At 34.3% G+C, this 22,206-nt stretch overlaps 1 protein-coding gene and 1 pseudogene across 1 annotated transcript; both read right to left on the reverse strand.

Moving 5' to 3' along the window:
• Positions 1 to 766: 766 nt before the first annotated feature.
• LOC142636629 (G-type lectin S-receptor-like serine/threonine-protein kinase At4g27290) lies at positions 767 to 4,633 on the reverse strand. Its single transcript, XM_075810903.1, has 7 exons — positions 3,285 to 4,633; positions 2,792 to 2,920; positions 2,537 to 2,694; positions 2,215 to 2,425; positions 1,764 to 2,001; positions 1,534 to 1,684; positions 767 to 1,431 (listed from the first exon to the last, which is right to left on the reverse strand). Exons 1-7 carry the CDS (start codon positions 4,564 to 4,566, stop codon positions 1,123 to 1,125), a joined length of 2,478 nt encoding a protein of 825 aa, XP_075667018.1. The 5' UTR covers positions 4,567 to 4,633; the 3' UTR covers positions 767 to 1,122.
• A 1,199-nt stretch (positions 4,634 to 5,832) lies between these two features.
• On the reverse strand, positions 5,833 to 9,961 carry LOC142635766 (G-type lectin S-receptor-like serine/threonine-protein kinase At4g27290; annotated as a pseudogene).
• Between the last annotated feature and the right edge of the window lie 12,245 nt (positions 9,962 to 22,206).

A 22,206-nucleotide genomic window follows, 5' to 3' on the forward strand; every position in this document is an offset into this window, starting at 1 on the left:
TTGATTGGTTTCTTGATTTTCTTTTGGCTCCTAAAAATGGATCTTGCACCCTTCTCAACATTTTTTTTTCTCAAAATTTTGATGGTGATTAGATACCAAATATCTGGTTTCAGTAAATATCTTGATAGAAATCAAGACCTTAGTGGTATGGTATGAGTTAACCCAGAAAACCAGGTCATCAAAAACTCTAAAGTTTTGAAGGCTCACCTTCACCAAGATTGGGGTTTCTTAAAATAATATGAGAATTTTTCTCTCTACAGGTTTCCCTTTTGATTATAAGAAAGCATAGTTTTGTAGGAAAGATTAGGACTTCACAATTGTCCAAATAATCCAAAAAAATATTTTGGAAGGTTGAGATAAATCTTCCAAAGACTTTAGAAGCTTAAGGTTAGCTAAATTTGTGAGAAATGAACTGAGTCAATTTAAGAGATTCTGAACTTCTCTAGTTGCACAATAGGTTCAACTTATAAAAAAAATTCTAAAGTTTTGAAGGCTCACCTTCACCAAGATTGGGGTTTCTTAAAATAATATGAGAATTTTTCTCTCTACAGGTTTCCCTTTTGATTATAAGAAAGCATAGTTTTGTAGGAAAAATTAGGACTTCACAATTCTCCAAATAATCCAAAAAAATATTTTGGAAGGTTGAGATAAATCTTCCAAAGACTTTAGAAGCTTAAGGTTAGCTAAATTTGTGAGAAATGAACTGAGTCAATTTAAGAGATTCTGAACTTCTCTAGTTGCACAATAGGTTCAACTTATAAAAAAAATTCATATCACACTTATTTCTTGTCCAAAATCGATCAAATTTTTAATCATTCATGAGCTACAAATAGATAGGTGAGTATGTTCCCCAAAAGGAATGGAGCAACAATAGAGAATACAGGAATACCCTACCGATTAAATCCTATAATTCTCTCTCTCTCTCTCTCTCTCTCTTCCTTTTCCTTTTTCTTTGGTCAAATTTGAGTAGCTTTCTAAGGATCTCATAACCACAATGTACATAAGTGGATCTACATGTTTCAAATCAAGCTTGGTATGGTATATCTGCTGACTGTTGCAATGCTAATTCAGATAAAATAATTATTTCCATCTTCTAGGACAGTGAGTAGCACAAACCATATCCTAACGACCCTCTAACAATGTATCAGTTATCTCATTTGAACTGGAATTCATTCTATCATTTAATGATGTATATGTCTCTGGAAGGCACCTTTCTGCATAAAACCCGGGTCGTCCAGGCTGAGCTAACAACACGCTTTCACTATCCAACATCAAAAGCACAGATGGCATTGTTGGCCTCTCTTCCGGGCGCTGTTGGACGCACAAAAGACCCACTTGAATACATCTTAGTGCTTCAGAAGCAGGGAAGTGATTCTCAAGCAACACATCCATTAGGTCCAAGGCGTTTCCTTCTTGCCAAAGTTTCCATGCCTAAAATAATGACAAGTTATATCAAAGCACAAAAATAAAATTTCCCTGTTAAGTAAAAATTATTTTCAACAATTTGGATTGGATCATATTTATTTTACTCACATGACCAAGGAGATTTAGTTTGTGGTCTGGATGAAAAAACAGCCTGTTCTTCTTGCCACTGAGTATCTCTAACAGTATAACACCAAAGCTAAAAATATCAGATTTGAAAGAAAAAACTCCATCTATTGCATACTCTGGAGACATATAGCCACTGCATCCAACACAAAAAGAGAGATTTTAGTAGCAAAATACCAAAATAATATATATAAGGCAAGCACGTGTTTACTTACTAAGTTCCAACAACTCTTTTTGTCTTTGATTCAGTTTGATTTCCACCAAATACTTTTGCCATTCCAAAATCTGAAATTTTGGGATTCATTTCACTGTCTAACAGAATATTGCTGACTTTTAAATCCCTATGGATTACTCTGAGTCTTGAATCTCTATGAAGATAAAGAAGTCCTCGAGCTATTCCAATAACAATGTCTAATCTCTTTTGCCAGTTGAGTGAACAACGCCTTGCTTCATCTGCCCAATCATTACATTGTATACAAGTTGACTTCCAATGGTTTGAAACTATGGCATTTTAGCCAATTTGTAAATATAACTCATAGGACTAGAAAATCAATAAGAGAGACCAAATGACCAATATGCTGCACTAAATTCAAACATACATATGTTTGTGTGTGTGTGTGTGTGTGTGAGAGAGAAAGAGAGAGAGAGAGAGAGAGAGATACCAACCAAAGATTAAGGAGTCTAAGCTTCTGTTTGGCATGTACTCATAGATTAACATTCTTTCTTCTCCTTGAATGCAACAACCTAGAAGCTTTACAAGGTTCCGATGTTGAAGTTGGGAGATCAAGATGACCTCATTCTTAAACTCCTGCAGGCCTTGTCCAGAATTTTCTGCAAGCCTCTTTACTGCTATTTCTTGCCCTGATAGTAGCTCACCCTACAATCATAACAAGAAAGTGCATATAAATAAAATTGCAGCTTGTAGGGCCATTTTAGGATTTTGAAAGTGTTTGAATGAGAACCAGCCAGTGAAACTGTTATATTTTACCTTGTACACTGGGCCAAATCCACCTGCTCCCATCTTATTGGCAGCAGAGAAGTTGTTTGTGGCAGCTTCAATGGTAACCATATCGAATAATGGGAGCTCAAGGTCATCCCTTTCTCCTTCAACTCCACTAATGTTTGCTTGATTATCTGGCCTACTGGCTATTTACAAGAACACAGACAACTTAATAAAAATGATAGGATTGAAACTTCCATGAAATGCTACAATGGAACTATCAAAATTTTGTGGTAAATTTACATTTGTTTCTTCTCATTTTCCAAATAATGAACCAGCTGATTGAAGCCAATATGATCACTGCTGAAGCCACAGAAAGTGTCACCGCAATTATTATTCGACTCTGCTTCTTACTTCTATCAGCATTTGCCTCTAACAACCATAAGCAAAAAATAATACAATATATTAGTTGTTTCAATAATTATAGAATAAAATAGGCAATAGTTGACTAATTAAGTTAAAAATACAAATACTCATAAGACAACATTTCCATCCCAGCTCCATGTTAGGCCAGAGCTGGGCTGTTTCGAGCCTTTCTTGAGCAAACACAATGCTTGGTTTAAGAGTCTATCATGACAGCATATGTGGTGAGACAAGCATGTTCATTGCCTATAACAGCAAAGTAGAGATCTCAAGATTATAACAACAACAAAGCCTTAGTCCCAAGTTTTGAGTTCCCTAAATAAATTACAGCTGAAAACTGAGAGGTAAAGGTCACAGACTCAAGAATTCTTACCTAATTCTGAAGCTGCCACTCTCACATAGAGATCTTGCCCATAATTAGCAACCTCTCTGATATCAAGCAGATCTCCAAACCAGGTCACACAGCCATTGCCACTGCCACTGATGTCCAGTTTAGCATAAGCCGTACAAGAGCAATTCTCCAAGCACTCTGCCTCACAATCTTTAATACTCATACTGACATTTACGCTAAATTGTGATGCATCTGGCAGTTTCAATCCTGTTAACTTGATGAATCCCTCTCCATTTCTGCAAATATGAGGATCATTTCGAACACATCCATCTAACCAATCAAGCAATTTCCAGTCTTGGGGTGATTTGGGTTTAAAACCCCTTAAACACTCACAATTAAGTGTATTGTTAACTTTACAACTACCATAATTACCACAATAACCATAACTGTCACAGCGGTCTTCTTGAACGGTGAACAAGAGATTCCAACTAGAGTCTTTATCATTCCATGAGAAATGCTGAACGAGACCTGATTGACCCAACACAAATCTTGAAGTGATATTGTCTATAGTTTCATATATATAATAAACTTCTTCAGCATTAGAGACAAATATGGGTTTGAAAACTGTGTTTGCCACCAGAATTTGATTGCCACTAAATTGTTCCCCATACCAAGGCCCACTTCGGAATAGCTTCTTTGATCCTTGACGAAGAACAAGTTGAGGAAGCCCACGGGGATCCACACTGTAAGTGTAGTCTCCAGGAGAAGGATCATCTGAGCTTTTCCATGACCTCAAAGATCGATTCAACCCACTTGTCAAGTTCCACCCAAGCTTCATGGTAGGCAACAAAGTATCACATGGATGATCAAAGCTCTGCCATAAGTAGTACTCAGAGCTGTTGTCATCCATATCTTTCAGAACAAGATTTCCAGAGTCTAAAAGCTGTACAACTGGACTTCTTGCTGCTTGTGAAATATTTGAAGACCAAACAATGCTTCTTGATTGATTGAGAAGAACAAGGTTTCCATCATTGTTGAATGTTAAGAAACCAGAAGAATTCTGAAGCGGGCTGTCTCTGTTTGCAACCCAAACTATAGTCTTATTTGGGATATTCTTGTACCATATTCCTAAATATAGATCACCAAAACCTCCAGCACTGAAGAAGCCAAGTTCAAATTTTTGGCCTGATGAAACCAACGTTTGGCTATCATTCATGGACTGTGTTGCAGTTATGCTGTCAGCTGCAATTGAACTTTTTGGAAACAAGGATATCAAAGTGAAAGAAATAGTGAGAAACAAGAGGCTGTCTTTCTGCTTCTCCATCAGTTTCCCGATCTTTCATTTTACTTGCTCAAATAAATCTCATGCCTCACAACTTTTTCTTCTGTTTCAAAGTGTAAAGTTGAATACTTTTAAGGCACGTAATAGACCTGCTAAAGAATGCAAAGACTTTGTCAAGTGCAGAATAGTTGTATGTATGCCATGGATCCAGTCTTCCATATAATAATCTCAATTGCCAAGAAGATCAATTAGAAAACACCAAAGTCTACATATAATAATAATTTGTTAATAAAAATTCCTGAGTCACTTCAATAATTCAATAGGAAATATGCGAATTTTATACGCCTGAAAGATTGATAAATGTGCTTATATTAAAACTAAAATTGACTTATATAAACTCAGACCATTGGTGTTGCCATGTTGGAATGGAAAGTTCATAGTAAAGTGACAGCTGAACAGGGGTTTATCTGTGATTAACATCATTTTTAGGAGGTACATACTGGGAAAACTGGAAGGAGCAGAGAGGGAACCAAGTTTGCCAGTGTGAACCTGTTGATTTTTTATTATCCCATGACTTTAAACTCACAGGTCTTTGTCCATTATTTAATATAAAGAACCTTCTTGGTTTTTTATTTTTTATTTTTTGAATAAGTGATGAAGAACTTTCTTAACGCAATGACTAGCGGTAATATATTATTTTTTAAAGGTCATAATCATCTATCAAGTCCACCACTTGTACTGCGATTTTTGAAATTTCTTTTAAAAGATGATTAGGACAGACCACCCATCTACTTTCATTTGCAAATGCGTAGATGACATTATTCTTATTATAATCAATACTTTCAGTTGAAATTTTTACTTAAATGTATTGGCAAGTATATGTGTTATTCTTGAGTGTAGAGCAAATAAGAGTATAAGATAATAAAAAAAACACTGTCAACCTGTCTGTCCCCAATCTTTTGGTTGTAAGCACAATCTTTAGGAACATTTGACAAATTTTTCTGTTTTCACACCTACCAGAATTTTTGTTCCAGATATCATATTCAAAGAAAATACAGTTTAACTATATGACTAGTTTAGCTAAAAAATAATTTAAATCACCTGGTTATTTCAGTGATTTTAAAATTTGTACTGCCAGACCAGTTATTTTGAGTTACTGGTGTGCAGCAACATCCCAAATGAGTACAAACAAAATCCAGAAGAAAACAATAAAAGGCTGCTCTGTCATGACATGAGCATAAGCATTAGACATGTTATTTATCTATCTTATTAACAGTTTAGCAAAAAATTAATTCTAAGAGAGTGTTATTATCTAGCTTCCATTGATGTAAAAGTCACAGCATTACTACAACAATGCACTTCCACAGTACAATGATTAGAAGATTCTTCTGTGAAGAGCCCAGGCTCCTTTGGCTGGGGCAGTGTCACACCTTCATTACCCAACATAAAAAACAGATGACATTGTTGGTCTATCTTCAGGGGCTTTTTGCGCACACAAGAGACCAACTTGCATGCACCTCAGTAGTTCTGATGAAACATATGAAGGATCCAAATTAACATCCATAAGTTCCAGAGGCCTGCCATCTTTCCATAGTATCCATGCCTGATAGGATCAAATTAAGTAATTCTCATTAAACTACATAGTAGCATTCGAGCAATGAGACATGGGTATAAAATAAACAAAGTATGAGTAATAGATTGCAAACTTACGTGCCCTAACAGGTTATGGTGGCAGTCTGGATGGCAAAATTTTCTGATTTTCAAGCCACTCAATATCTCTATCACAATTACTCCAAGGCTAAAAACATCTGATTTCACGTAAAAGCATCCATTGATTGCATACTCAGGAGACATATAATCACTGCATGTTATCAATGGACAAAGTATGAATTATGTGATGAGAGAAAATGACTAGGTTGTTTATTATATAACTTACTATGTCCCGGCAATTTGTTTTGTTTTTGCTTCAAACTGATCTCCTTCAAAAATATGGGCCATGCCAAAGTCTGCAATTTTAGGGTTCATTTCACTGTCTAATAGAATATTGCTAGTTTTCAAATCTCTATGAATAATCGTCACTCTGGAATCTTGATAAAGATAAAGTAATCCTCGAGCAATCCCCATAATAATTTTAAGGCGTTTCCTCCAATTAAGAAATTTGCTTTGTCTTGGATCTAAAAAGACATTATTTATAAGTCAAACCAGGCTCTCTCAATATCGTACAATATAAAAAGAAGACGACTTCATGAGCTTGGCATGTATCAGCAAAAATCTAGTAAGCATAACAAGTCTAAGTGAGTCCTGAGTAAGCTTAAACTTACCAAAGATGAAATGATCCAAGCTTTTGTTAGACATGTATTCATAAATCAACATCCTTTCCTCTCCTTGAATGCAACCTCCCAAGACTCTTACAAGGTTACGATGTTGAAGTTTTGCAACCAATATGACTTCATTCTTAAACTCAGAAGTGCCTTGTTTAGAAGTTTTTGATAGCCTTTTCACAGCTATTTCTTGTCCCTCTGCTAACTTGCCCTGTGTTATATCATATACACTACACAAATTAGTACAAGAAAGCGTGTGCACATACATACACATGTATGTTTATGTGTACAATACTGAGTGAGAGAGAGATCATTGAAACTGCAACTAGATGAGACATTACCTTGTAGACAGGGCCAAATCCCCCTTCCCCAATTTTATTTTCACTAGAGAAGTTGTCTGTTGCGGCTATGACAGTAACTAAATCAAACAGAGGCAACTCTGGGTCTACATTCTGGTTACAACTACCTGCTACACAAAATAACAAAAGCAAAATGAAAGCTTAAACCCAGAGTCTTAAGCTATTGTAACTAAATTTGCAGACAAAATGAATCAATTTGTACGAGATGCTACTGGTAATAGTAAGTTTGACAACTTTAAGTCAAAGATGAAATAACAAGTAGTCCCCAGTCACTTATATCTTTTTAATAAAATAATTTTTTGACAAAATATCTCCATTAAAAAGTGTAGGGAATTTTCACAAAATCCTAAACTTGTGAGAAACAAAAAAATAGAGAAAACACACGCCAAAGAAAAATAATCACACGCACAAGACAGTATTTACGTGGTTCAGCAATTTGCCTACGTCCACGGAGTTGCAAGAATTTCACTATTATCAGGAAAAAATACAATTTGCGGCTACAGACTATGTTCTCTCTCAAGAACGACAATAGCAACAACCGACCAAAAAACCCTATTCTACATCCTGTGAATGGGCTACAAAAAGGGGCCAAAATTTTTCATGAGCGCTCCGGCTTGGACTTGTCGGCCCAAGCCTCCGCTCCATGAACTATACCTCAGAAAATCTCCTATTAAAAAACCACGCAACATTATTCGGGTCGGGTAAAGTCGTCAACTGGATCAAACATACACTAAGCTCCACAAAGCCCAACAAATCTCCCACTTGGAAAGAACCAAGAGACAAGTTACAAAGATGTTTACTGGCTTCAATCAATACTGACCCTGTTGGTGGGCATGACCTAAGAACAAATCAACCCTGTTGTTTGTTGTTGCATGAAGATGAATAGTTGTGCCACATGTGAATATATATATATATATATATATATTTCAGGATTATTAGTTTTCTAGTTCCATCAAGTGCAAGGGAAGAAAATCTTACTCCAAAGAACAAATTGAAACTCTGTACCTGCCAGTGAAGTCTCCTGATTTTTCTCTTTTTTTATGACAAAACAGATAATGGAACCCAAGAGAAGTATCCCCGAACCTACTGATATCATCAGTACCATTATGAATAGCTCTCTCTTTTAACTACGGCGCCCAGAAATTGACTCTTAACAAGCATCAAATAAAGATAGTCTTTGTATAAATCATCCACAAAATTATAAATTAGCAATAAAATAAAATGCTGCCAAGAAGGCTGTAGAGCGAAATGGTAGGCAAGTAATTTTGCATTTTGCATTTTCTGAGGAGTGAACCGATCACATAAAAGAGGTTCCTAGCTTGATGAATAAGAAGCCTATACCATCCCAATTTGTTAATGATGATTAAATATGACAACCATATTAGTAATCATTGATGCTTCTGGACTCAAAGCAAAAAACATGTCAAGGGTGGTATCGAACAAGCACTGAAGCAGAACCTAAAACGTACCTATTTCTGATGCTGCTAACCTGACAAAGAGATTTTGGACTTCATTACCACCAACTTCATTAATAGGAATCCTGATATCAACCAAGTCCCCAAACCAAACCCGGCACCCATGGGCCCCTCCACTGACATTCGAATTTGCATAAGCTGCACAAGAACAATTCTTCAAGCACTCTACTTCACATTCATTAAGATTCATGTTCTTATTAATCCAAAACTGCAACAAATTGGGCAATTTCACACCCTTAAGTTCCAGAAACCCATCTCCTTCAGTACAGTTTAGCTGTGTCTTCCTAATGCACCCACTAGCCCAATCAAACGCATCCCAGTTTTGCTGTGACTTAGGAATGAAGACTGTTATACACTCACATAAACTAGGCATGCCATTAATTTTACAAATACTGTTAGGCCCACAGAACCCATAATTGTCACAGAGATCTTTCCTTGCTTCATATGTGGCATACCACCGATGAGTTTGATCATTCCATACATTGCGTTGAACTAAACCATTTTGATCCAAGAGGAGTCTAGTGATTGTTATGTTTTTTCCATTTTCATACATATAAGACACGCTATCAATGTTTACGATGAAGTTTGCTTTGAAGGCTGTAGAAGGATTCCAATTTTGGGAATTAAAATGTACACCATTCCATATCCCACTTCTGAATTTGATAAGTGATCCCTCGAGAATGACAATTTGAGGTAATCCACCAAGGCCAATGCCGTAGGAGAAGTTTCCAGGAGAAGGGTCATCAGCACTCTTCCAAGAAGTCAGAAATAGATGCAAACCAGTTTTTACATCCCAACCCAGCTTCATACCTGGTAACAATGTATCAGCTGGATATTCAAAGCTCTGCCATATATAACTGTCAGTATTACCATCACTTCCATCCATCAGAACTAAGTTTCCAGAATCTAAGAGCTTTGCAATTGTCACTTTTATTGCTCTTGATGATTTTGAAGACCATATAGTGTTTTCTGCTCCATCAAGTAGTACAATATTTCCACCAGCACCAATGCTTAGATGACCATATGAGTCATTCAGTGGGTTCTCTCTATTTGCAACCCGAACAATTGTTAGTGGACTAATATTCTTGAACCAGATTCCCAAGTATCGCTTCTTGGAGTTGCCTGGACTGAAGAATCCAAGCACAAAGCTTTCTCCAGAGGAAACAAGTTCTTGGCCATCCACAATGGACTGATTTGGGGTTATGGTGTCAACTGCAAAAGAGATTATGCAGAGAAAATATAGAAAAGTATAGCAAAGTAGTAAGATATGAAGGTTTTGCATGTTTCGACTTCTAACTTTATGCCGTCTGAAAGTTTAGATTTTAAGCATTGGACTCACCTTCCGAAAGCCATCAAGCCGCCATGATTTGTTCAGCAATAAAAGTAAGGGAACTTATACATACTAGTCGCATACTTGCACATTGCGCGTGCTAATTTTTTTAAAATGGTCTCATTAAATATTTTATTAATACTATAATTTTTATTATTAACCATTAGTTTTTCATTAGTTTTTAAGTTAATAAAAACCTTAAATATACTTTTTTAACCTTTATTCACACACACACACACACAAACACAAACACGCATATATATAGTGAATCTTTACACATACCTTTAAGAAAACTCTATATATTCCATATTATTTTATGCATAAAATTATAGACTACTACTCCATAATGATAGTGACTAATTAATTTCATATATATTTTTTAGTAATCTCATTTGTAATGCTTCTTACCATTATCATATATTTACTAACTGATGATTTGCATAACAAATACGATAAATGAGAGAAAGCATTGTTCATTAGATTTTCGAAAGTAATAGTGTATGAAAATGTTTTATATATATATATATATATATATATATATATATATATATATATATATTATAAATAAGGTTAAATGAAATGTCAAAAAATGGATTTTTAAATTTTCTAACTTTATTTCTTATGTAATTTCTACTTCTATCAAAGAACATCTCTTTTTTAGTTATGATTAGTATGGTTTCCATAGTTAGAGTTTGATTAGTTTGAAATTTAAATTTAGTACTATGATTTTATTTAATTGTTGATTGTTGATTTAATTTTTTAAGTGAATTTAACGGTTTATGTTACTACAATGCAAAGTTTTTAATGTTCTTTACACGCTAATCTCTATTTGATTTTTTGTTTCTCCTTACAACCTCTTTGTTTTCCAATCAATGATTACCAATTGACGTTTGGTTTTTTTTTTTTTTATCTACTCTTTATTACTTTGTATTGGTTTTTTTCTATGCCATCTCTCTCTCTCTCTCTCTCTCTCTCTCTCTCCAATGGCAACCTATCATTTTCCAAAATTTGATGATGATTCTATGACATTAAATATGCATTATTAGTTGTTTTTTTTTAATCTAGTGTTTCTAACTTGATTTGTTTTGTATTTCATTATTCCTTTGATGCGTTGGGTGTGAGAATGAGTGTTTCCCTAGCATCACTTCACTTAATGTGGACAATTTTATTTATTTAATTTAGGAAAAATATTATATTTTAAAATTTTTTAAATAAAAAAGGAGTGGAAATATATTTAATTTAATGATATATATGGGGGATGTGGCTGAATTTAAATGTTAAATAAAATGATAATGAGAAAAAAAAAATACAAAACAATAAACACTAACTTATCCAAAAAATTCTATGTAATATAATAATAGTACATTCTTATATACTATTTTTAATTATTTATAATGCAATATGATAATATTTAATAATCAAAGTCATAAAAAAAAAAACTTAAAACACAAAACTAAATCTCATCAACCAATAGAGTTTTAAAGAATACAAAAATTTATCAAGCTAAAATAGAGATGCATGAAAAATAAAAATAAAAATCCACCAAAAAATTGAGGGAGAAAGAGTTGAAAATAACCACTTTTTTGTGAGAGAAAATTATGTAAAGAATGAAAGAGTGAATGACAAATTTATACTAAGAGGATGATAATAAAAAGAAACAAAATAAAGGAAGACAAGAGGAAAGAGGAAGAGTGATATCATGGTAGAATGTTTGGGGAGATGAAAAGGTAAAGAGAAGGAGAAAGGTAGGAGAAAGTGTAAATGTTTAAAAAAATGAGTACAATTTGATGAGCACAATTTTCTTTTATTTGAATTTAAGTAAAATATTACAATTTTTTATTTACTAAAACAAAAAGAGAGAGAAAATATAAATAATTTAATGAAAAGGAGGATGTGGCTGAATTTCAATATTGAGTAAAATAGAAGAGAATAAAAAAAAATTAAAAAATATAACAATAAAGACTAAATTATCCAAATTATGCTATATAATGAAATACTATTTTATTTTTATCGACTGTCTTTAATTGTTTATAGTTTAAGTGGACAATTTGTATCCGGTCCAATCACTAAGCGGACTCAGGCCCAAAGAACATTATACAATGAAATTTGTAGAGTGTGTGCTTGAAATCTAGGTTGTGAATATTGGACAGAAAGTAAACAAACTAGATTGACATTAACCACGTATCCAATAGACAAAAATAGCAAAGGAACCCTCCTCGGAGGAAAGCCGATGACTACTTGTATTACCTTTTTTTCTTTAAGAAAAATGTTCTAATTATAGTTTTTTCTGTCCCCCCCGCCCCCTCTGGTGCCTCTCTTGACCTCTTATACCCATCTTCTTCTTCCTTTCTTCTTCCACGTGTGACACAGATCTTCCCCTTAAATACTTGTCCCATCCGGCACCTTCTTGAAGTCTTCAAACACCAGCTAGAAGGCTGAACATTACTGTTCAAAGATCATTTCTATTTCTCCATTAATGTGGCCAGGGAGGTAGGTGCAGGGTCTTTAATGTGGTAGCAGCAGCCTTTTTCCCTTTGATATTTATCATACTGTCTTACTTCCAATAACCGCGTGGATCATGTCTTTACCCAACAGATCTTCCGAAGCTCTCCCTCCAAACACCTTAGCATGTCCTATGACCTTTACTTGACCCATCCGAGGAGATACTCCTCCTTGGACAGCTTCTCCAACCCTTATAGCATGAACTAGTTTACGGACCTCAAAGGCTATGCTTGAACAGGCTTTCTCCACCAAATCAAGCTCAAGGCCCAAATACATATTTTAATCATTCTACCCCCCACAATAATGTAATCAGATAAAATTTAACAATCAAAGAGCAAAATAATAATAATAATAATAATAATAAGAACTTAAAACACAAAATTAAATTGTATCAACCTAAATTAGAGTTATTAGAAACGCAAAAATTTGTTAACGTAAATTTGTTATGAAAAAAAAATAAAATAAAATAACTTAAAACACAAAACTAAATCCCATCAACCAAAATAGAGTTCTAAAGAATACAAAAATTTATCAAGCTAAAATAGAGATGCATGGAAAATAAAATAAAAATCCACCAAAAAATTGAGGGAGAAAGAGTGGGAAATAACCACTTTTTTGTGAGAGAAAATTATGTAAAGAATGGAAGAGTGAATGACAAATTTATACTAAGAGGATAATAATAAAAAGGAACAAAATAAAGGAAGATAAAAGGAAAGAGGAAGAGTGATATCTAGGTAGAATGTTTGGGGAGATGAAAAGGTAAAGAGAATGAGAAAGGTTGGAGAAAGTGTAAATGTGAAAAAAAATGAGTACAATTTGATAAGCACAATTTTCTTTTATTTGAATTTAAGTAAAATATTACATTTTTTTTATTTTTTAAAACAAAAAGAGAGAGAAAATAAAAATAATTTAATAATAAGGAAGATGTGGTTGAATTTCAATATTGAGTAAAATAGAAGAGAAAAAAAAATTAAAAAAATATAACAATAAAAACTAAATTATCCAAATTATGCTATGTAATGGAATACTATTTTATTTTTATCTACTGTCTTTAATTGTTTATGATGTAATCAAATAAAATTTAACAGTGAAAGAGCAAAATAATAATAATAATAATAATAATAATAATAATAATAATAACTTAAAACACAAAACTAAATCGTATCAACCTAAATTAGAGTTTTTAGAAACGCAAAAAATTGTTAACCTAAAGCGGAGATGCAATAAAAAACATAAATCCGCCAAAACATTGAGAGAGAGAGAGAGAGAGAGAGAGAGAGAGAGAGAGAGAGAGAGAGAGAGAGAGAGAGAGAGAGAGAGAGAGAGAGAGAACTTTTTTGTGAAAGAAAACTATGCAAAAAATGAAAAAAAGTGATAAATTTATAGTAAAAGGAAAGGGATAAGAAGAGACAAATAAAAGAATATGAAGGTAAAGATGAATGGTAATATTAAAGTAGAGGGTAGTGGGGAGATTGAAAGATAAGGGAAGAAAGTGTAAATATTTAAAAAATAAATAAGTGAATGTAAAAAAAAATTATAGGAAAATTGAAAATAAAAAAGAAATATATTTAGATGTTAAAACCGACAAAAATAAATATATAAAGCCAATAATCTATTTATATATATATATTTGTAAAAAAATAGGAATAAATAATAAATAATAATTATGTAGTAAATGTCGTGGTAGTGAGGTGGTGCAACAGGAGCTCAACAAGAGCTCAGTAGCAATAAATGTCACGCTTCAGCTTTTAGTAATACTAGTCGCGGACCTGCGCGTTGCGCATGATTATTCTTTAAGGTGGTCTCATTATTATTATTATTATTATTATTATTATTATGTAATTTGAACTAATTTAATGAAAAGTAATGTATTTCATAATCATATTTATCACAAGATAATTTTTTATTACTGTAGAATTGTTTTATTTAAAATTTGAAACCTTAATTCTACCATAGTCGATCGACTAATTTTTACATCTCTAAGTCAATTAAACACATTTTCCATGCTACATGTAAACCTTCTTTTCCATAAGAGTTGAAATAATGTGGGTAATATTTTTTTTCTATGGAAGTTAAAAAAATTAAAATTCACCTTGTCTTGATGTTTTTTAAAAATTAAATTTGGCAATTTTCTTTCAATAATTGTAAAAATTCCAAGCAATAATTTAGAAGGTAATTCATGTTACATGTTCAGGCTTTGATTGTGTAATTTTATGATTGATTTGGGTTGTAATTTATAAGTTGATTCTGGTAGGGTATATCTAAAATAGCCTAACTCTGTAGTTTATGTAATTCAATATAGTGTTGTGTGTAATTCAAAAAGTAGTGATCGGTGTAGTAATTAAATTTGGTTTTTCATTGTCTTTTAAGTTAATAAAAACCTTACATATACTTTTTTTTTCAAAAAAACCGTTAAAAATTTTTTTAACGTGAATCTTTACATATACCTTAATAAGTAAACTCTATACATTTCATTTTCTTAGATGCAAAAAAAAGACAGTTATTCCATAATAATAGTGGCTAATTAGTTTTTTCATGATCTCATTTCATACACACATATACTTAGATTAGGATAGAGTAGAATTTTATCTTGTATTAAAAAAAAAGTTGTGGTGTGTGAAGAATATAAGCATTTAAGGATTTTTTTTAATATTTTATTATTTATAGATAATGTTAAATGAAATGTCAAAAAAAGGAATTCAAAAATTTTCATATTTATTTCTCATATATTTCTATTATTACTGAAGAACGTCTTCCTTTTAGTTTTGATAATAAATATGATTTTCTAGATTAGAATTTGATTAGTTTCAAGTTTAAATTTTGTACGATTGTAATTAATTTTTGATTATATGATTTAATTAAGTGAATTTAAAGATTTATTTATTTGCATTGTAAAGTTTTTAATAACATTCATAAGTTCATCTTTAATTAATTTTTTACTCTTTTAGCCATTAGCCCCTTTGTTTTCTAATTAACGGTTTCTAATTAATTTATTTAATTGACGTTTGATTTCTTTTGCTAATCTCTCTCTCTCTCTCTCTCTCTCTCTCTCTCTCTCTCTTCATTAACATCCTATTATTTCCCAAATTTGATGATAATTCTAATGTACTAAATATGCATATTGTAATGTTTATTTTTATTTTTATTTTTATTTTATTCCATTTTGCTGCCATGAAGTTAGTATATCCATAACTATTAGTTTATTTTATGATATGTTTGGTTTGATATTATTATTATTATTATTATTATTATTATTATTATTATTATTATTATTATTATTATAAAAATTAGTGTTTCTAAAATAGCATGTGTAAGAAATAGAGATTTGCAGCGGAATATAAGTAATCGGTTTTTCAGCATACCTCTCTTGGCCTAAACCAATGATCACACAGGAGCTTTGAGATTGCTCTACGCTACCTAGAGCCAGCCTCCACGCCGACTAGCTATCCAAACACATTTTCAATTCCAACTGGTGTAACCCACGAACAAAAAACGTTCCTCCGACGGTGTTGCACACTACTATAGTGATGCAAACATAACCCACAACCTAAGAGCCTCACAACACTCTATAAACACTATGAGAAATAGAGAATTCGTTTTTCATGTACAATGGATACCACTCTTGATGTTTATATATACACCACTCAATTAATATTGAGTGGGATAGTGGACTTAGTGGGGTAGAGTAACGGTACAAACCATTACTCCATAACTCTTGGATGGGGTATATAGAAGGACATGCCCACTTTAGATCTTCATCCATATCCTTTTTCAGTTTCTAACATCTCCCACTCATCCACTGTGGACATGGCCCTATTATCCATCTCTCAATGTATTTTTCAGTGCATTCATACTGGCAAATAGGTTGTGCGACCGTCGAGCACACTTGAAAAACATATTTGGGAGCACTATACTAAATCTTATACCAAGACCAGCATAGCAACATCCTTAAAGTGTCTCGTTATGCCCTAGACATATATTAACACATCAAATCAAGCATCTCTAACCCCTCTTGAGTTTAATACTTAGACTTATGCTTGATCCATCATAACTATTTAGATGTACTCACGATTATTTCGCTACCATAAGTGCTATAACTTGTCGACAATGAGTACAAATATAAGGATGTGTTACAAAAATAGTCTTCCCTTTGCACTCATGTCCTTTAACTTTGGTCCAATCGCTTTCCCAGCAATGTCTCTTTAGACCGAATCTAACATGGCCATAGGTAACATGCCAAAGTAGCAGGCATCAAAACCTCAGCTTCGTGACATAGTCAAAAGTAACAAGGGCATAAGTAGGATCTTAATGAAAGATCCATGGGACTCACACGGTGAAGAAGCAGGGATTTATTCTTTCACCTCCGCTTTTGGCCGAGTAAGCACATGTAGTATGAAATACATGCTACGGTGGAGTTCTCTTAAGTAAGAGTGTATGTCTCAACTCAATACACCGTACAAATCTTAGTCTAGTCGCTACTCAAGCTCTTAATTCGAGTCCTTCATTCGCTTGCCAACTCAGGCATCAAATAAGGTCTCGCATCTGGTTAACCACAGGCTACATGGATCATGGGCTATCCATGTACGGTCTAATTAAGATAAATATATTATAGACCTCAACTTAGTTCTAACTAAGGCAATATCTGTTTGTGTCAACCATCTATATATGCTAAATAAGCATTAAATGACACAATGTCTCATCTCTGCTCACTACTCAAGTGCCAGAGGCGATCGCTCGTGTGAGTGAGCCGACCTAAGCCTGCCGACATACCTTTCATACCACAAAACTCATGTAAACATACATATTATTAACTAAATAACATCATATGCATTTAAAACAAAAATATCCCAAAAGAGTACAATAAATGGTAACAACATATCATCATATTCTACGTAGCCCTAAACTCCTAACATGAGCCTGAAAGACATCCCTTCCTATAGGCTTTGTAAGAGGATCAGCAATCATGAGGCTTGTAGAAATGTGTTTTAGAACCACTTCATTGTGAGCAACGTACCATGTCTCGAATGTAGTAATATCATATATCAATATGTTTGGTTCTACCATGATACTTAGAGTCTTTAGCATAGACAAGTGCTGTCATGCTATCACAATGTACCGTAACGGGATCTGAGGCATCCTTGACAACCTCAAGATTCTGAAAGAACATCCTCAACCAAGCTGCTTCTTGAACAGCTGCTGAACATGCTACATACTCTGCTTCCATAGTTGATAATGCTACACAGGGTTGTTTCTTGCTACTCCAAGTGATGGCACCATTATTTAGCAAGAAAGCATATCCAAATGTAGATTTTTGTTCATCTAGGTCACTACCCCAATCAGCATCACTATAGCCAATCATACGCAAATCTGAACCCTAATAACAAAGGATGTAGTCTGCTGTCCCTTTAAGATACCTCAATATCCTCTTGACAACTTTCCAATGAGCAAGTCCTGGATTAGACTCAAATCTACTGACTAATCCAACAGCATAACATATATCAAGCCGAGTACACATCATTGCATACATCAAGCTTCCAACTGCATTAGCATAAGGAACACGAGCCATCTTTTCTTTTTCATCTTGAGTCTTAGGACACATATCAAGGCTTAAGCTCTCATTCTTTGCAATTGGAGTATCTATGGGTTTGCAATTATGCATTTGGAAACGCTCAAGAACTTTCTTAATGTAGGTTTGTTGTGATAAACCTAAAAGTTTCTTTGAGCGATCCCTGAGGATTTTAACCCCCAGAATATAATCTGTCTCACCCATGTCCTTCATCTCAAAGTTAGAGGACAACCACCCTTTTGTGGCGATAATCATCTCCATGTCATTATCGGCAAATAATATGTCATCGACATACAATGAAAAAATAATGAAACTTCCCTTAGATCGTTTTATGTAGACACAGTGATCTTCTTCAATCATCGTAAACCCATTCGATAGAACGGCTCGATGAAATCTTAGATACCATTGTCTAGATGACTGCTTTAAACCATATATGGATCGCTTAAGTTTGCACACTTTGTGCTCTTGACCTTTGGTCACAAAGCCAATAGGTTGATCCATATAGATTTCTTCATCTAGTTCTCCATTGAGAAAAGCTATCTTAATGTTCATTTGGTATAATTTCAAATTCAAGTTTGCAACAATGGCCAGAATGAGTCGAACCGAGGCAAACCTCACAACCGGAGAAAAGGTTTCCTCATAGTCAACACCCTCCTTTTGAGTGTATCCTTTTGCCACTAATCGAGCTTTATACCTTTCTATTGACCCATCCGCCTTGCGTTTGATTTTAAGAACCCATTTGTTCCCAATTGCTTTTACGCCCTAACGGTAGGTCTACTAGATCCCAAACCTGATTAGTCCTCATAGACTCCATTTCATTATTCATTGCTTTCATCCACTCATCACTAACAGAAGATGAGAGAGCCTCTTGCACAGTTTTTGGCTCATCATCATCCTGTGAAGCAATCATGAAAGCTTCCCCCTCAATCTCAAAATGATGACGAGAAACATTTCCACGGTTGCTTCTACGTGGCTGTTGTGGATCAACTTCTAGTGGTGTGCTCCCACTAGGTTGTGAGTTCCTCCCACTATCTCTAGGAGTTTCAGGAATTTCTTCATTGTCCTCTACTAGTCTACTTGGGGCACCTACCTCTTGATCCATCATTTCATAAAAAATCAAGTTCTTTTCAACCTTACCTATGTTAGGGAATTCATTTTCAATGAAATCAACATCACGTGACTCTAATTCAGTCACACTTTCATTAGGTTGTTCACCTATCAACACATAGCCTTTGGAATGCTCAGAATATCTTATAAAGATACACTTCTTTCCTCTAGGCCCTAACTTCCCATATCTATGAGAAGTATTGTGAACATAACCTGTTGAACTCCATGGCCACAAGTTATTCAAGTCAGGCTTCTTGCTGGTCCATAGTTTATAAGGTGTGGAAGATACTGATTTAGAGGGCACTCGGTTAAATATACAGGCTGCAGTCAAAAGTGCATCCCCCCAATACGAAATCGGTAAGTTTGCTTGCGCCATCATTGACCTAACCATCTCTAGCAGTGTTTGATTTCTCCTTTCTGCCATAGCATTTTGTTACGGTGTATAAGGCATCGTTAACTGCCTTTCAATTCCTTTTTCATCACAAAGCTCCTTAAATTGTTCAAATAGATACTCACGCCCACGATCAGTTCTAAGAGCCTTAATGCTCTTGTCTAATTGATTTTCAACCAATCTTATGTATCGTCTAAAGCAATCTAAAGCCTCAAACTTATGAGAAATCAAATGGACATGACCGTAACGTGTATAGTCATCTATAAATGTGATGAAGTAGAAACCTCTATGCCTTGTCCTCACATTCATTGGACCACATATATTAGAGTGGATTAGTTGCAATGGAAAAGATGCCCTTGTGGCTTTTCCAAACAGTTTTCTTTTTTACTTTCCCATAAGAAAATGTTCACATGTGGACAAAGTGACCTTAGCAAGATTGCCCATAAGGCCTTCTCTAGCTAACCTAGTCATCCTCTCTTGCCCTATATGGCCAAGCCTAGCATGCCATATAATTGAATTATCAGAAGCATTATAAGATGAAGTCAAAAAAACTGAACTATCATTATTATAATATTCAATATCCAAAATTAAAAAACTATTTGAAATAAAACCACGACCATAATAAACTGTTCCCAAATGCAACAAAACATAATTATTCTAAAAAATAAAAAACCGAAAACCAAGTCTTAACAAAGTAACTACGGAAAGTAAGTTCCTCTGGATCTTTAGAGCATACAATACGTCATGGAGTAATAAAGTGCAACCACCTCGCAACTCTAGCTTGTAAGTACCAATTCCAAGTACCTCCACGCTAGCTCCGTTTCCCACTTTGATGTCTTTACTCCCAACAGGAATCTGGCAGTACTCCACAAATCCCACTCTATCTCTCGCTACATGTTCTGTTGCTACTGAGTCTTTTTTGGCTCAGTGCAATCACAAGCAAAATTTCCTTTCTTTCCGCAATCATAACAAGTCAATTTAGACTTGTCCTTCTTTGCACGCTTTCCTCTAGCATTGCGCTTGACAAACTTAGCCTTCTTAGGCGGTGGCCCATTAGGTCTCTCTTGTCCAGAAGCATAATCAGGTTGCTTGTGTTTAGGCCTAGATGCCTTACGCGAGCTAGTCTTAGCCATGTGCACAAAACTAATCGGCTTGACTGCTTCAAGACGCTCAGCTTCAAGTTCCAAGTGACGAGCCACATCATCAAATGTTTTGATTTTCTCATTATGTGTCAAGTTTTGACACATCATCTCCCATGAACTTGGTAGTGACTGAATCACTGCCTGGACTTGTTGTTCGTCAGTAAGATTGTTTCCAGCTGATTTGAGCTCTCGAATCATGGAGGACATTGCCCTAAGATGCTGCTTCATCGTATGTTCAGAGCGCATCTTATATGAATCAAATTTCATTGTTAAGCCACGCAGTCTAGTGGCTGATGTCCTTCCATATCTTAGCTTTAAAGCTTTCCACATGTCTTGTGCAGTTGTATACTGCTCAAATTCACCAATCAAGTCATTGTGCATGCTGCTCAGCGTTGTAAAGCGCGCGCACAAATCCTTTTTGCGCCAATTTTCATAGGCAGCAAGATCACGTTGGTGTGGCTCAGTGCGTCCCTTATTGGGTTTACTCAACGAATGAGTTAGAGTCTCTGGGACTTCTTGCTCATTCAGCACATACTGGATTTTGCGGTGCCAAATATTGTAATTTTCACCATCCAGTTTCTCTCCCTTATTCAGATCAGCAACTATACCTTTGGAAGCCATTTCACTCTAAAATTTCACAAATGGGACATTACACACACATTTCAAAAAATTTTGATGTTCAATCTAAATAAACTTGGATAATCAACACATGTCGCAAGATCGAAAATTCGCTAAGCTTCTTAATCATCTCATTGTGCATGCTGCTCAGCGTTGTAAAGCGCGCACACAAATCCTTTTTGCGCCAATTTTCATAGGCAGCAAGATCACGTTGGTGTTGCTCAGTGCTTCCTTCATCGGGTTTACTCAACGAATGAGTTAGAGTCTCTAGGACTTCTTGCTTATTCAGCACATATTGGATTTTGCGGTGCCGAATATTGTAATTTTCATCTAGTTTCTCTCCCTTATTAAGATCAGCAACTATACCTTTGGAAGCCATTTCACTCTAAAATTTCACAAATGGGACATTACACACACATTTCAAAACAATTTGACATTCAATCTAAAATAAACTTGGATAATCAACACATGTCGCAAGATCGAAAATTCGCTAAGCTTCTTAATCATCTCTTGTGTCACTAGTGTTTATTACTAAGCTTAATTTTAATCTATTCATGCAAAATTATGTATGGAAGACAATGCAACTCAACCATACTCCCACAATTTCATATTTACAAAAAATATGTATTAAAAACAATTCACCAATTTTATCAATTAACTATTAAGTCAAACATGCTATCATAATTTAAACTCATGAGAACAATTCATATAGGCATCTCATTATTTCACTAAGAAATAATTATTGATTTGTCGCATTAAATATTATATTTAACACAGTATAAATATTTTTAATACCATATTTCGTTAAGAAATAATAACAGAAAATAATTAAAAGAGTCAATCAGTTCCATATCATTAAATATTTCTTAAG

Source organism: Castanea sativa, chromosome 5 (genome assembly GCF_040712315.1).
Source record: "Castanea sativa cultivar Marrone di Chiusa Pesio chromosome 5, ASM4071231v1".
In the NCBI taxonomy this organism is placed as follows: Eukaryota; Viridiplantae; Streptophyta; class Magnoliopsida; order Fagales; family Fagaceae; genus Castanea; species Castanea sativa.